The 13,600-nt window shown below is 37.4% G+C and overlaps 1 protein-coding gene across 1 annotated transcript in view; it reads left to right on the top strand.

Moving 5' to 3' along the window:
* TM9SF2 (transmembrane 9 superfamily member 2) overlaps window positions 1-13,600 on the top strand; it is a 39,196-nt gene that overhangs the window by 11,010 nt on the left and 14,586 nt on the right. Inside the window, exons 2-10 of the mRNA XM_075590783.1 lie at window positions 1,141-1,208; window positions 2,335-2,428; window positions 4,671-4,798; window positions 5,332-5,461; window positions 6,747-6,871; window positions 8,584-8,695; window positions 11,711-11,790; window positions 12,233-12,341; window positions 12,950-13,082. Of these exons, the coding sequence (XP_075446898.1) occupies window positions 1,141-1,208; window positions 2,335-2,428; window positions 4,671-4,798; window positions 5,332-5,461; window positions 6,747-6,871; window positions 8,584-8,695; window positions 11,711-11,790; window positions 12,233-12,341; window positions 12,950-13,082 (979 nt within the window). The remainder of the gene's footprint in view (window positions 1-1,140; window positions 1,209-2,334; window positions 2,429-4,670; window positions 4,799-5,331; window positions 5,462-6,746; window positions 6,872-8,583; window positions 8,696-11,710; window positions 11,791-12,232; window positions 12,342-12,949; window positions 13,083-13,600) is intronic.

Here is a 13,600-nt window from a genome sequence, read left to right as displayed (position 1 = left end):
GAAATGCTGCTTTTGAGTTAAACATTACTTCCACTACAGAGAAGTGAAAGATTACTCGCAAGGGAACCTAAAATTTATCTGTGGCAAATAAGAAGCAGTTGGGTCACTTGCTTTGATTTTACTCTTTTAGAGGGGAGAAAGAGAAGCTACTTAGCAATGGTTACCTAATTATTCTTTGTACTTGAAGGTGTAGTCACGCAATGTGTACTTGTGTTTCAGTGAAACTGTTAGTGTTTTTTTGTTTTTCATTATGTATGCTTCATAAAATGAAATCTGATGGTGAAAAACACAAATACAGACACTGCATAATATTCACTATATAATGCATTTGTCAGGTCTACTTTTGGGCTTGCACTTTAATGAGGGAAATGAAACCACCGAATGTATATGTGTATGTATGATTATTTCTTGCAAAAAGTTGTAAATATTGGGTGGTTCTTGCTTCTCTCGAAGGGGCACACATTTCCTTGCTATTTTTATTTATATGGGTATGAAGTTTAGAGATTAAGGGACGAGTTTGCCCCTTTGCCTCAATTTACAGCAGCAATCTTCCCTTGCGAGCTCCCTAATTAAAAAAAAATATATATTATTATAACTGGGGGAGTTGTCTGCAGCCAAACAGTGCTATTTTCTGCTCCGGAGACCCCCTGGTTCCAGAGATACTGTGGATGGAAATGGCTGCCCTGTAGGAAGTCGCAATAGTTGATGTTGCAGCTTTCCATTTGCCTCACATTACCTCCCCTGGAAGCAGATTTAAACCTTACAACTTAACCTTGTGTGTCTGTCAGGAACGGGGGGCTGAAAATATAGTGGTTCAGATTTGGGGGGCATAAGGTGTATTGCTGCTTTGTGACCACATTCAGTGGTGCTGAATGTCACAATTACAGGACTACAAGTCTCGCAGGTATGAATCTTACACTAGAAGTATATTGGCTTCCTCTTCATCCAAATAAAGCAGCACAAGCAATTTACATTGCTTTAAAAACGGCTTTTGTCGTTTTTTCTTTCCTTTTGGTAACAAGTCTTTATAGTGGTTATTCCTCTCAGAATCCTCTTCCATATTAAACATTATTGTTGTGCATATTACTGTTTGTTGTAAATTACTTAACATTTGAAATGTTTCTTCTTTTTTTCTTCTAGTCTGAAATTGAGCTGTTTGTAAACAGACTTGACTCTGTGGAATCTGTGCTACCCTATGAATATGCTGCGTAAGTGTTTAAACGTTCTATCCTATCTGGCAATAGCAAAGGCGTTTCACCTCATCCACATTATTCTGTCTGGCCTTTGGAGAAATACCTGATATATTGGAGCATTACCTTTTGTATCTTATTTGGCTGGCTTCGCTGTTAGAAACATGGTTGGTTGGGACAGGTCTTGATGCAAAATCTTATTTCCATAAAACCTAAAAATCATAATCTCTGAAATCAATACTATATTTTCTTCTGATTTTACTTATTTCCTCAACAAGGCAACAAAATGTATCCCTGTTTAGGCTCCTTGTGTGTATACAAACAAAGTGTAATAATCATGCTGAGGAATAATTTATTAGGTTGAGTAATTGTTGGCTTTTTGTGCCTTCACAGTAAGCAAACCATTATGTAATTAAGACACTGAACATATATTTGTGTACAATACATTTTAAGCCTTTTTTTTTTTAATGCTTTTCAATCTGTGTTTTGTAGCCTGTTCCAGCATTAAAACCTACAAGAACCTGCAATGCAATAGAGCAGGATATTTGTAAAAGGCACAAAAATAAGTACATACATTACAGTTCTGCTATTTTTGTTCACCTTATTTTTCTGCAGAGCAAAAACAGTCAACATTTTAGTGAAGTGTTAATATTTCAAAAACTACAGTAAATGTTTAACAAAACAAAGTTAAGACTTTGGGTTCTGGTCAAAGCTTTACCTTTTTGGAATACAAATTTATCACTTTCACATTAACTCTTCTTGGTCTCTTCGTTTCCTCTATCAAGCATTTAAACGATGTACAGAATGTAATCAGAGAGACAGAGAGACAGAGAGACAGAGAGACAGAGAGACAGAGAGACAGAGAGACAGAGAGACAGAGAGACAGAGAGACAGAGAGACAGAGAGACAGAGAGACAGAGAGACAGAGAGACAGAGAGACAGAGAGACAGAGAGACAGAGAGACAGAGAGACAGAGAGACAGAGAGACAGAGAGACAGAGACCTGAAATACGCACCACAAACCTTAATTAAACTTTTAGGTGGTACTGAACACGTTGATGAAAAGTATTATTCATTTACCATATTTACTGTTGAGGAAGGAAAACTTTAATCTAACAATATTTAAAAAAAATATTTTTTGGTAGGTTTGATTTTTGCCAGGTGGAGCAAGAGAAGCGTCCATCTGAAAATCTTGGACAGGTGTTATTCGGAGAGAGAATAGAGCCCTCTCCATATAAGGTTGGTGCATCACATTCATTAATGTGTGTGTTTGTGGTATGTATGTATGTATATGTAGGACAGCTGGTATACACTGGACCCAACGGGCCAGTGGTCGAGTTACAAGTCCCCTTTGTAACAGCGCTCAATATCACTAAGTAATATGAGGTAGGGTGTAACCAAAAGAAGCACGGAGCTAACATCCACAGTGATGGATGGGAGCAATTGCAAAAGGTTTATTAATCTTAACTGATGAACTGAATTTTTGTTTTGTTTTTAAAGTCACTTAACTGTGTGTGATTACCTACAGTACTTGAGTCCAAGCCATATACCCCATTGTCACGGTAGCTTATGACAAGATATAATGAACACCAAATATCTGGGTTGAACTGAACGAGGCTTAGATATAATAAAATATAATTTATTCCTTAAGTAAGGTGAACACATCAATATAGTACAATTAACAGACAAGAAGGTAACACTTACTTAGGGTTGGGGGATGGAGAAGTATCCACTAGCAATTCTCCAGCAGTCCAGTGACATTCAAGATGGAATCAGAAGCACAACTCCAGCAATCCAGTGACATTCAAGATGGTATCAGAAGCACAACTCCAGCACAACTAAAAACTGTAGGGTTGACACAGTTTATATACCTGTGCAACCCTATTCTTAACATTGAACACAGCCTATTGGTGAACAATTATCTATCCACTCTCTATTGTGGAGACACAGACTAACAGACTAACCCATGCCCTCAGGTAACAGAGTTTGTTGATTGATTAATACTTAATCCCTAGACATTGGGTAACAATCAAGGCAGTTACTTTTTGATCACCGTGCTTAGGCCACTCAGCCGTCTGCCCTTCATGACCTATTAGCCCAGCAAATGGCGGCTGCATTTTCAGAACAGATCCAAAATAAAATACATATACACTTTAATATCTACATATACTAATAAGTTCCATTCTGGTGGGCTCAGTGGGTCGACCTTTGCCAGTTTTTAATGCCTACAGTGACTCCACATATTGGCCAAATATGAACTCTCTGCGACCTCCAGAACTGGAGATACAGAAATGCACTTTAAAACATTAAAATACATGCTTATAATGAAACATGGGAACAGGGGAACATACATTTTCAAGGTATAACAAGGTGCAAACCTCATCCCTGGACCACAGTCCAGTTAACCCCTTGTCTCTCTGGTGAGGTCAGGGGATGGCCATATGGGGTGCAACCCCTTTAATACCGGGCCACCCCCTTTCTCCCTCTACACCCATGTTGTCACAAACTTGCATTTCCATTGTTTTTGGTCATTTTAGTAAAGGTTTGACTAAGGATCCTTTATAAAACACTTAAGACTGTTTCCTGGTTGACCCACTCTGCAACACCATGCTGTTTCCTCATGTTTCTTTGAAACATGGTCACGTGTGAAGACCCGTATCATAGTATTTTTAACCCTGCACTGACAAGATCTCTTCCCTTGATTAGGCTGTATCTTTGTAAATGTAAGCAATATTTTTGGCGGGAAAGAATCGTCGGGCCGTTGTTTCCTGTACTCTTCTTCCCAGTGAGCCAATAGAGGTGCAACAAGTCAAACGAATCATTGTCATGTTAGAGAAGAAAGTGTTTGTGTGATTTCTGCCTAATCCAGTTAAACCAACAGTGAAGTGCTTATTTATCAGGGTGGCTTTTCTGTTACTTGGAGAGGAAGAGAGGTTATTGCAAAGAGGCAGAGGGAGCCCGCAACTGTAATGTTGTTGGAAGTCAACATTTTCTCCTTAGAAAAATGCCAAAATTCAAGACATTATGGTGTGTGATCATGCTCATTTTAGTGCAATCTGTGTGTGTATCTTTATTGACTCCTATGCCTCTTCCATGAATGTTTACTCTAGCAAACAGTACAGTACCATAAACACCAGTGCATAAAAAAGTCATTCTCAATATTGGTGCCTAACAAGTTCTGAATCATTTTGTCATAGGTATTGTCACTATGTTGTATGCATATATGGACACAGCATTAGAATACCTATGTCATACGTTTGCAATATATAGTTGTTATGCCTTGATTCATGGAGTACATTTTAGATAAAACCGTAGGTTCTACACTGCATGTTACCAACAAGTATAAGGACACAATCACTGAAAATACAGTTAATGCATTTTAACGGTGCTCATTCTCACAAACTTGCATTTCTGTTTAGTCATTTTGGTAAAGGTTTATTTTCAGGTGTTCCATTGTTAAAATATTTTATTTATTTTGCAGTTTCAGTTCAATAAAGAAGACAAATGTAAGCTTGTTTGCACCAAAAAATTTGTTACCACAGATGCACAAAGTTCACAAAAGTTGGAATTCCTGAAAAAAAGTATGCTTCTGAACTATCAACACCATTGGTGAGTGTAAAGGTTCTTTTTGAAATGTAATCCACCAGTGATCTCAATTTTGTGCACACACTAACTAAGGGGTTAAGTTCTAATTAGTCCAAAGTGGCCGTTCAGGCCATTTTTGTCTGAAAATCACCATAGATTTAATAAAAGGAGTTTCGACCAAAAATGTCCCAACGGCTCGCTTTAGACTTTATAACATTTATCCCTAATTGTTTGAAAAATATTTTGTTCCTCTACTGTTAACAGTGTATGTGGATGATGAAACTTGAAAGGTTTTTTTCCCATTTAGTATGAATCGGAAGTACATTTTGGAAAGCAACGGGCTTTTGACTGTTGAAATTAAATTTTTTGAACATCTTCATTCTTGAGTTGGTTTTGGTGGCTGTATATCTTTAATTTACTAAATACTTTCTGTTGAATATATGATGATGGTGCTTGTCGTAGTAACTTTACCTATTTTATGAACACATTTCCATACATGTACAGCATGCATAGGCTTGTGTTATGTAGATATGTAATGTAGTTGGTCCATTTTTTAGGATTGTTGACAATATGCCTGTTACATGGTGTTATGATGTTGAAGATGGACAGAGATTTTGCAATCCTGGATTTCCTATTGGTTGTTACGTTACAGAGGCTGGACACCCAAAAGATGCCTGTGTAATAAATGTAAGTTTAAAAATAATGAATTGAAAATATTTTACCTTCGCATTTATGATCTACTCCACTGTGCACGCCTTTCCTTTTTAGTGGGAAGAAAATACTAGCCATAGCTGTAGTATTCAGCAAGGAACAAACGCACACCGCTAGTTTTCATTAAGATCATACATATTACTACTAGCACCTGAGACAATTCGGGTTCTTTCTTCAGTCAGATCATCTTTAAATCGGAGAGAGATGATGACAAAACATGATCTGTTAAGAGACTAAAATAAAAGTTACGGTTTTACATGATTTTTTCCCCCATTTGGTTGATTAACAAACTATAGCATAAATATTGCAGAGCACAAGCTGCAACATTACTCTGTATAGTAATTTCCATTACAAATGAGGCCGACATGTTTGTTGAGCATATCTGTTCTAACAGATTTAGATTGGAAAAATACATTATGTCCATAAGGTTCAACCTTTGGTAAATCGTAACTGGGCAAATTACTCCTCATATATTTATAATACTATCAATTCAAAGGAAGGCAAACCAGAAACCCCAACACCATTTTTGCCAGTTATGTCTCATAGTGGGGAAACGCATCATTGCTGACCCGAATAATCCGATTTCTTCTATGTTTAATTTACTCTGCATGTTTCCCCCTGTCAAACTTGGTTGAAATATACTGGGGAACATAGAAGTCTATATATTAAAGGGCATTTCCTCTTACCCGATTTTTGTTCAGTTGTAATAAGTGCAGCCTTTTACGGAAATACAATTATCTAAGCTTTATCTAAGCTTTTGATCGATTCATTCTCCTGTGAACGATCGGTGAAGAGTCTGCATCTCAGGAAACACAAGATGGCTATCAAAAGAGGTTGTGGTGTAGCTTACTAAATACAGTAGTTTCTATAGCAATCCAAGGAAGCTTAATATATAAAAATATTTTTTCAAGGGCCACAAAGAGGAAGTTAAAATAAAGTACAAGATTTTCAATTAAATGCTGCTTTGTTTCGGTTTTCATAAACACAAGGCTAATTTACTGATTTATAAAAATGAAACTGTTGCCCATAAAGGTCGTCTGTTGTATGTGCTGGCCATTTTATATCGTTGTGAATGTTATTTAAATTTAATCAATCAGTTTTTAAAAGTAATCGCAGTGGAGGTTTTTAAAAAAAAATAAAAATGTTTTTATTTTATTTTTATTTTTTGCCCACTCTAGACTTGTATCATTCTTCTGAGTTGTAGTTTATATTTTGCTCTAAAATATGATTGTAACTTGCTATATTTTCATTCTATCCCTAGTCCGATTTCCGCGAGAGCAATACATTTTATATCTTTAACCATGTGGACATAAAAATCCATTACCATATTGTAGAAAACGAGGGACAAGGAGCGAGATTGGTAGCTGCTAAGCTAGAACCAAAAAGGTAAACTGTTTGCATTACACTTCTGAGTATTATCTTTTATCATTGCTATATAAGCCATTAACCAGTTGTGACTTTTTTTTTAATTTGTGTAGCTTAAAGGTGAATCAAACTCAACAAAGAGAAGTTCTCCCTTTTAGAAATATGTATCTTGGGAAGCTGGGGATCCCTGGAACTGAAATTAATGAGTTTCAGCTCTGGGGACGTGCTTCCTGACAATGCTTAAAAAAAAAAAAAAAAAAAAAAAAAAAAACCCCAAAGAAAACCCAGGCAGAACTTCTTCTCTAAGTTCCCAATATTTTTCCCCACTTCTTGTTGAACCTTGTATTTGGTATGAAAAATTGCCAAACTCTAGCACACAGCCACCATCTTGATTGGTCTGTACTTAATCACCAAAACATGGAGGTACACAGTAGTACAGTAATTCACTGTTTTGTTTGGTAGCACATTCAGTCTGAAGGCTTGGGTATCTTTAACCCTAGTATGAGAAGTTCTAGACCTTTCTCTCACTCTATGCTGGAATATTCCATCCCACTTCTCTGCCTTGCCACTAACATGCTGTTATCCTGTGCAAGTGATGATGTGCTTGAAGTTGTACGATGTACTTTGTGGTACCACTGTAGAGTTGGAACCGAACTCCAAGTGAAAAGAAAACGGCATAACTAGATATGTTTTTCTCAGTGGTGGTACAATTATAATGATTAAAAAATAAAATCTTATCACAGAGAGTCTGACATTCCTGTATAAAATAACATTATATAGGTGTGTTCCAATTTTAGGTTGCTTGAGATGTCTGTGTGATCTGTCTGGTATAATTTAGGAAGATGTTGACTTTGTAGGTGTTCTATAATAAATCATATGTTTTTAAACCAGTTGTCCAAGGCAGCGGTGTGCAAACTGGGTGGGGCACGTCCCCTGGGGGGGGGAGAATTTGTAGGGAGGGAGCGGGCGGTTACAGAGGCCCCTCGTTTTTCCCCACAGCATTTAATTGAAATGCCAGGGGGGGGCGTGCGGCCTCTGTAACACACTTACCTGCTGCCAGCCGGGTCTTCGGCGAAACATCGCCATGGCAACGCAGTGTCAAATGACGCGGTGGGTCACGTGACGTCACATGACCTGCGACGTCATTTGACGCTGAATCATTGGAAAGGGGGGTGCGAGCGCTGCGGTTCCCGGGCAGGGGGGCGCAGCTCAAGAAGTTTGCGCACCCCTGTTCCAAGGTATACCAAAATTGAGTTAGTTACTAACCATTACTTTAAATTTTTTTTTTTTTCTCCTTGTCTTGTTCCTACTTTCTGTATATCGTGTACATTTTAATACTAAAGAACATTTACAGTACTTTCCATATGTCTACCACTTTATTAAAGAACATGGAGCTTTTTGAACTCATTATTGCCGTTTATTTGCTATTGGTCTGTCTGTTAGCTATTGCATATATAACAAAAAATGTAGATATATTTTCTTTCCTTCCATTTTGTGTAAAAAAAAAAATCAACGTATCGAAATTATAAAATGTAATGTATGATGATTTCCAAAAGCCCAACAGCCTAGATGTGACCATGGTTACCAGTTTTCTTTCATGACCTGAAAGGAAGAAATTGCATGTTCTATTCATATTCTATTATTCATATGAATATGTTTTTAGAGCTGCTGTTGACAATACCTTGTATTATGTTGGTTTGTTTATTTTTTTTCTCTCTCTTTCATTGCCATAGCTTTAAACATACGCACAATGACCAGCCGGATTGCTCAGGACCGCCCATGGAAATTAAGAACAAGTTTGTTGGAGAAATCAATATTCCATTTACATACTCTGTATCCTTTCAAGTGAGTATATTGTACTATTTTATATCAAATTGTCACCTTTAATATTTCCATTGTTGCGTATGCAGATAATTCAGTATAAAAACAGAAGACAGGAAATGTAAGTATCTTACGGATTTGGAAATGGCAATTCAATATTTTCCACCAGGATATTTAATATTAGGCATGTCGGCCTTTCTACCACACTGGACCTATAAAAATTGTGATAATGGTAATTAAGAATGATCTAAAATGTTCATAATGCAGATCAGTGAATTAGGAAGCAAAATATAGTGAAGTTATAAAACGACTATAAAAAATGTAAAATCAAAAATTTTAAAGCAGCAGTTTTTGTTATTTGTTCAGCTTGCCATGCTGTAAAACTATTGTTCCTAGTTTCGGGGGCCCCCTGCTTCCTGAGATATTTACTTTTTTTTTTATGAGTGCTGCCGGGCTCGTCCAGTAGGAAGCTGCTGTGCTCTGACAAAACTGCTTCCTGTTGGCTCGTAGTAGGGAGGCTTGGCCAGCAACCTCATAAATTTCCCATAAAAAAATAAACAGAAATACCAGCACAGATAAATGCTTTGTGAGCAGGGGGTCCCTGGGCGTAAAAAAAATATCTGATGTAGCGTTTGCACTATAAAATCGTAATTCACTCTGCACAATATATATTTTAGTTTTTTTTTTTTTTTTTACCTGAACTGAGGGTCCACTAAAGCTGCTCCATGGTTCTTCGACCCGCTGGACACAAAATGGCCACAGTGTGGAGATTTGACGTTGCAGCTTTCTCTTGGTGACTCCCTTGGCATTTATTTATTGAAAGAAAATGACAAAACATTCATCCTGAAAGCACTTCTTCCCATTATGTATTTGTTATTTATAAGATTATCACGTGTGTTACTGCTGTGAAGCACTATATAAATAAAGGTGTACATGCATACATACCTTTCCACCGGAAAATATTGGGTGACTGTGGTGGACCCCTGTGAGACCTCGTCTCCTCGTTCAGGTAAAAAAAGAAAAAGTCTCTAGTCCAGTGAAAATAGATGTAACATTTGGATGTCTTATAGTGTACCGCGAAAAATGAAATAAAAAGGTCTCCCGTCTGCAACCCGGTTTTTCATCATATCTCTTAGTATACAGGGTTTCCACTCACTGCAGCCAGGGATTCTAGGAAATGTCTTATAGGAAATTGCAACTTGACTATTACGGACTGACTGCTGTGAATATCATTCTGTATGTCACCGGTCTCGTTGATTCATATTATATCCAGGAAATTGTTACATCCAGAAGTGCATTTTGCGTATAATATTTTTACTCTAATCTCAGTCGTTCAAGAAATTAACTAAATAGATTTGAAGGAAGTAGGTAATAATGCTGTATTTATTTTTTCAATGGTCTTGCTCTTGTGCAAACCATGGTTACACTATGATGTTTAATATCTTATACGAAACAATATATTTCCAGAAATGTTTGTTTTTAAGCTTTCATTGAATTCGTTTTTTGTTTTCTGCACTTAAATTCTGTTAAAAAAAAAAAACTAAAGTATGTTTGAATGTGAATTTTTTCTATGCTGTTTAAAAAAAAAAAAAAAAAAAAACTGATTTACTTTTGTTTAAAAAACAGATGCGTGCAAACCCTCATTATCTGTCTTAAGGAAGTAATCCACCCCAACTAACCCCATAAAACAAAAGGGTTCCCCAGAGCTGAACCGCACTACTTACAGCAATGGGGAGCCCCTGAGTTGCTGGTTACGTTTATAGTTATGTCCTTATTTTTAAAGTGGCTTTAAATGGCTGTCCATTAGGGTAGCCACAACTGATGATGTGGCCAGCTAATGGACAGCCATTTAAATCCACTTTTGACAAAGTTCCATACCAGGGATGAAACGCGTCAGTTACTTGCTGTGTGTACAATGGTTACTCACTGCACATTACATTTTTCTATATTCAGTGATTGCGCTTGGTTTTTCTACCAATCAACCGGTCAGCAGTGAACCGCCTCTGCAGCATTTTTTTCTACATTTTGTTTCCCTGGTGGGAGATTAAAACCTGGTAATTTAGCACTCACTGTCTAATAGCTAAATGATGAAAAACTTGCCGTTCTCTGTTTTTTGTGTATATTTCTTGTGTTTCATGTTTTTTCCCCTTTTCCTTTCCCCCCCCCCCCCCCTCACTTTGTGACATGCCCATTTGTGATACTGGTTTCTGCAAACACATTTGATTTATTTCTGGTTCGTTTTATTATTAAATGTTTATTCTGCATTACAACTGTTTTCATCATTTAGCTATTAGACAGTGAGTGCTGGTACTTACGTAGATTTGTTAGTACTATACAGGGGAATAAGGGTCCCCTTTTGTTCCGTGCACCCTGCAATTGCATACATTTAACACTATCAGAGTGCTGTCTATCGTCCCCTTTTACCCTGGTAATTTAGCCATTCAGCATCTCGGGAACCGTGGGGGATGGTATCCTTGGTTCTCATCCTGGGGGAAGAACGAGCAATGGGGACTGTTCCTTTACATGTCATTGTTTTGAATAGTAAAATTAAAAGAAAAAGCACAGAAATATTTTCAATATATGAAAACAGTACTTTATGTAAAAATAATCAAATCACAAAACCTACAATAAAAAGGTTCAGATCTCCCAATCGAGTCATAGATATTAACTTCAGCAAGTTGATAAACCCACACACAAAAGGGGGGGGGGGAGAGAAAAAACAGTAGTACTAAAAGCTGGGGGGAAAAGTCCTGTTGAGAGCCAGAGCAGCCGCAGCTACAAATGCAGGCAACCGATCACGGCGTCCTCATGCGGGAGTGCAGGATGCCGGTATCGGTCATCACGGTCCCAGTCGTCATGCACTTCTGAACGTACACTCTGCCTCCATTGTTTTGAATGGATTGTTTCTGTTCTACAGTTTAGGTAAATATTCCTTATGTGACTAGATTCATATGTACCATTCCATATTTAGCGTCTTTTGTAATTCAGATCTTCACTAAATATTGAACAAAAAAAGTTTTCTCCCATCCCTACTTACAGGAAGAAAAAACCATCAGATGGGCATCAAGATGGGATTATATATTAGAATCCATGCCTCACACACACATTCAGTGGTTTAGGTAAGTAGGTGTATACAGTATGCCATGTATTCTTTCCACATTGGAGCTAAGTAGTACAAAGACATATTTTCATTCTGAGATAATGGAATTGTTATGAGTTAAAATGTGTGTGGCCCAGAACTCTCAAATCCAAGTAATTTTAGTACTTAATCTTTGACAGTTATGTGATGTAAGGAAGCAGTTGCCAGTATTTGGGAATTTAAATATCAATCAACTGTGTACAAGCCAAAAATCATTCCTTTTACTGAAAGGAGAATGCTTAAACATGTTCGAAACCAATGTTTAGTTCAAACTGAGGTCTTAATGTGGATTAACACATTTTTAGCTTGGATCTGTTTTTATTTTAGAAATCATTTATGCCATTTAAAAAAAAAAAAAAAAAAAAAAAAAAAAAAAATATGACTTGGTTGCAAGAAAATGTGTATTTTTATTTTTATTGCAGTATTATGAATTCCCTGGTGATTGTCCTTTTCTTGTCTGGCATGGTTGCTATGATTATGCTGAGAACATTGCACAAAGATATTGCAAGATATAATCAGATGGATTCTACCGTAAGTGAATAGAAACCTTAATTTCTTTTTATTTTATTTTTTTATCAAACATGCACTGTGTGGAGAGAGGAGAGAAAAAAAAGGGGTGCGTGCACATACATTTAAAGTTAAACGTCTGTGTTTTGCCACTGAAATTGTAATTATACTCAAGTCTTTCATTCAATCAAAATAAAAATACAATTTCAGTAACAAAACACAAACGTTTCACTTAAACCATGCGTGCTTCGCACACACCCAGTTGTGTTTTTGTGTGTGTGTGTGTGTGTGTGTTGTGCCGCCTGCTTCTGTGCATGCACGGGGAGTACGATTCACAGAACACATCGCTTCCGTTACACACTTCCATCACCATGAAGGAGATTTGCCCAAACGAAATTTTAGTAAGTGCCACTAAAGAAGTTTCACTTCAATAATTGCAAGGGGAAAAAATGGACGCATCATTGACCAGGTTTAGGCTTTTAAGAGATGTTTTTTGTTTCTTTAAAATGCAATTGGGGTGTCTTCCGGAATGTTCACTGACAATTCAATATCGAACTCTCCTCACCATTTTTTATTGTGTTAATCAAGTCCTAGACATTGCGTTTTACATGGACTGTGTTTATACTTTTCAGGAAGATGCTCAGGAAGAGTTTGGCTGGAAACTGGTCCATGGTGACATTTTCAGGCCACCCAGGAAGGGCATGCTGTTGTCTGTTTTTCTGGGGTCTGGCACTCAGATTTTAATTATGACATTTGTCACATTATGTAAGTATGCAAGCTATGAGTTTTTTTAAATGCATTAGGTGTTAATACCGTTCCCACTGCTTAGACTAAAAGACATAACATAGACATATTAAGATTGGGCATTGATGTATGTAAAAAAATAAAATCCCTGTATAATGTGAAAATAAGCATAGTTTAGCCCAGGGGTGCGCAAAGTTTCCTTCATGCGCCCCCTGTCCCCTCTCCCCTCTGCTTGCACGGCTCCGGTGTCAAATGACGTAGCGGATCATGTGATACCATGTTGCCAGGGCGATGTCACGTGACCCCACTGTGTTATTTGATGCCGGGTTGCCATGGAGGAGCATCGCTGGAAGGTAAATTAAATTACAGAGGCCTCGCGCAATCCCCCGCTGTGATGGGGGATTTGATGTTATCAAATAAAAGTTTAAGCCCGTTTGGTTACTCTTGATCTGTGTATTGGATTAATAGAGTGTCGGCTCTTGAGCTCAGGGGTTGTACATGCATAACCTGTAATTGTGCGGTAATAAATTGTTGTGTAT

This window comes from Ascaphus truei, chromosome 3, assembly GCF_040206685.1.
Source record: "Ascaphus truei isolate aAscTru1 chromosome 3, aAscTru1.hap1, whole genome shotgun sequence".
Taxonomy (NCBI): Eukaryota; Metazoa; Chordata; class Amphibia; order Anura; family Ascaphidae; genus Ascaphus; species Ascaphus truei.
Note: the sequence above shows the minus strand (reverse complement) of the source record. Positions and strands in the feature narration are given on the sequence as shown.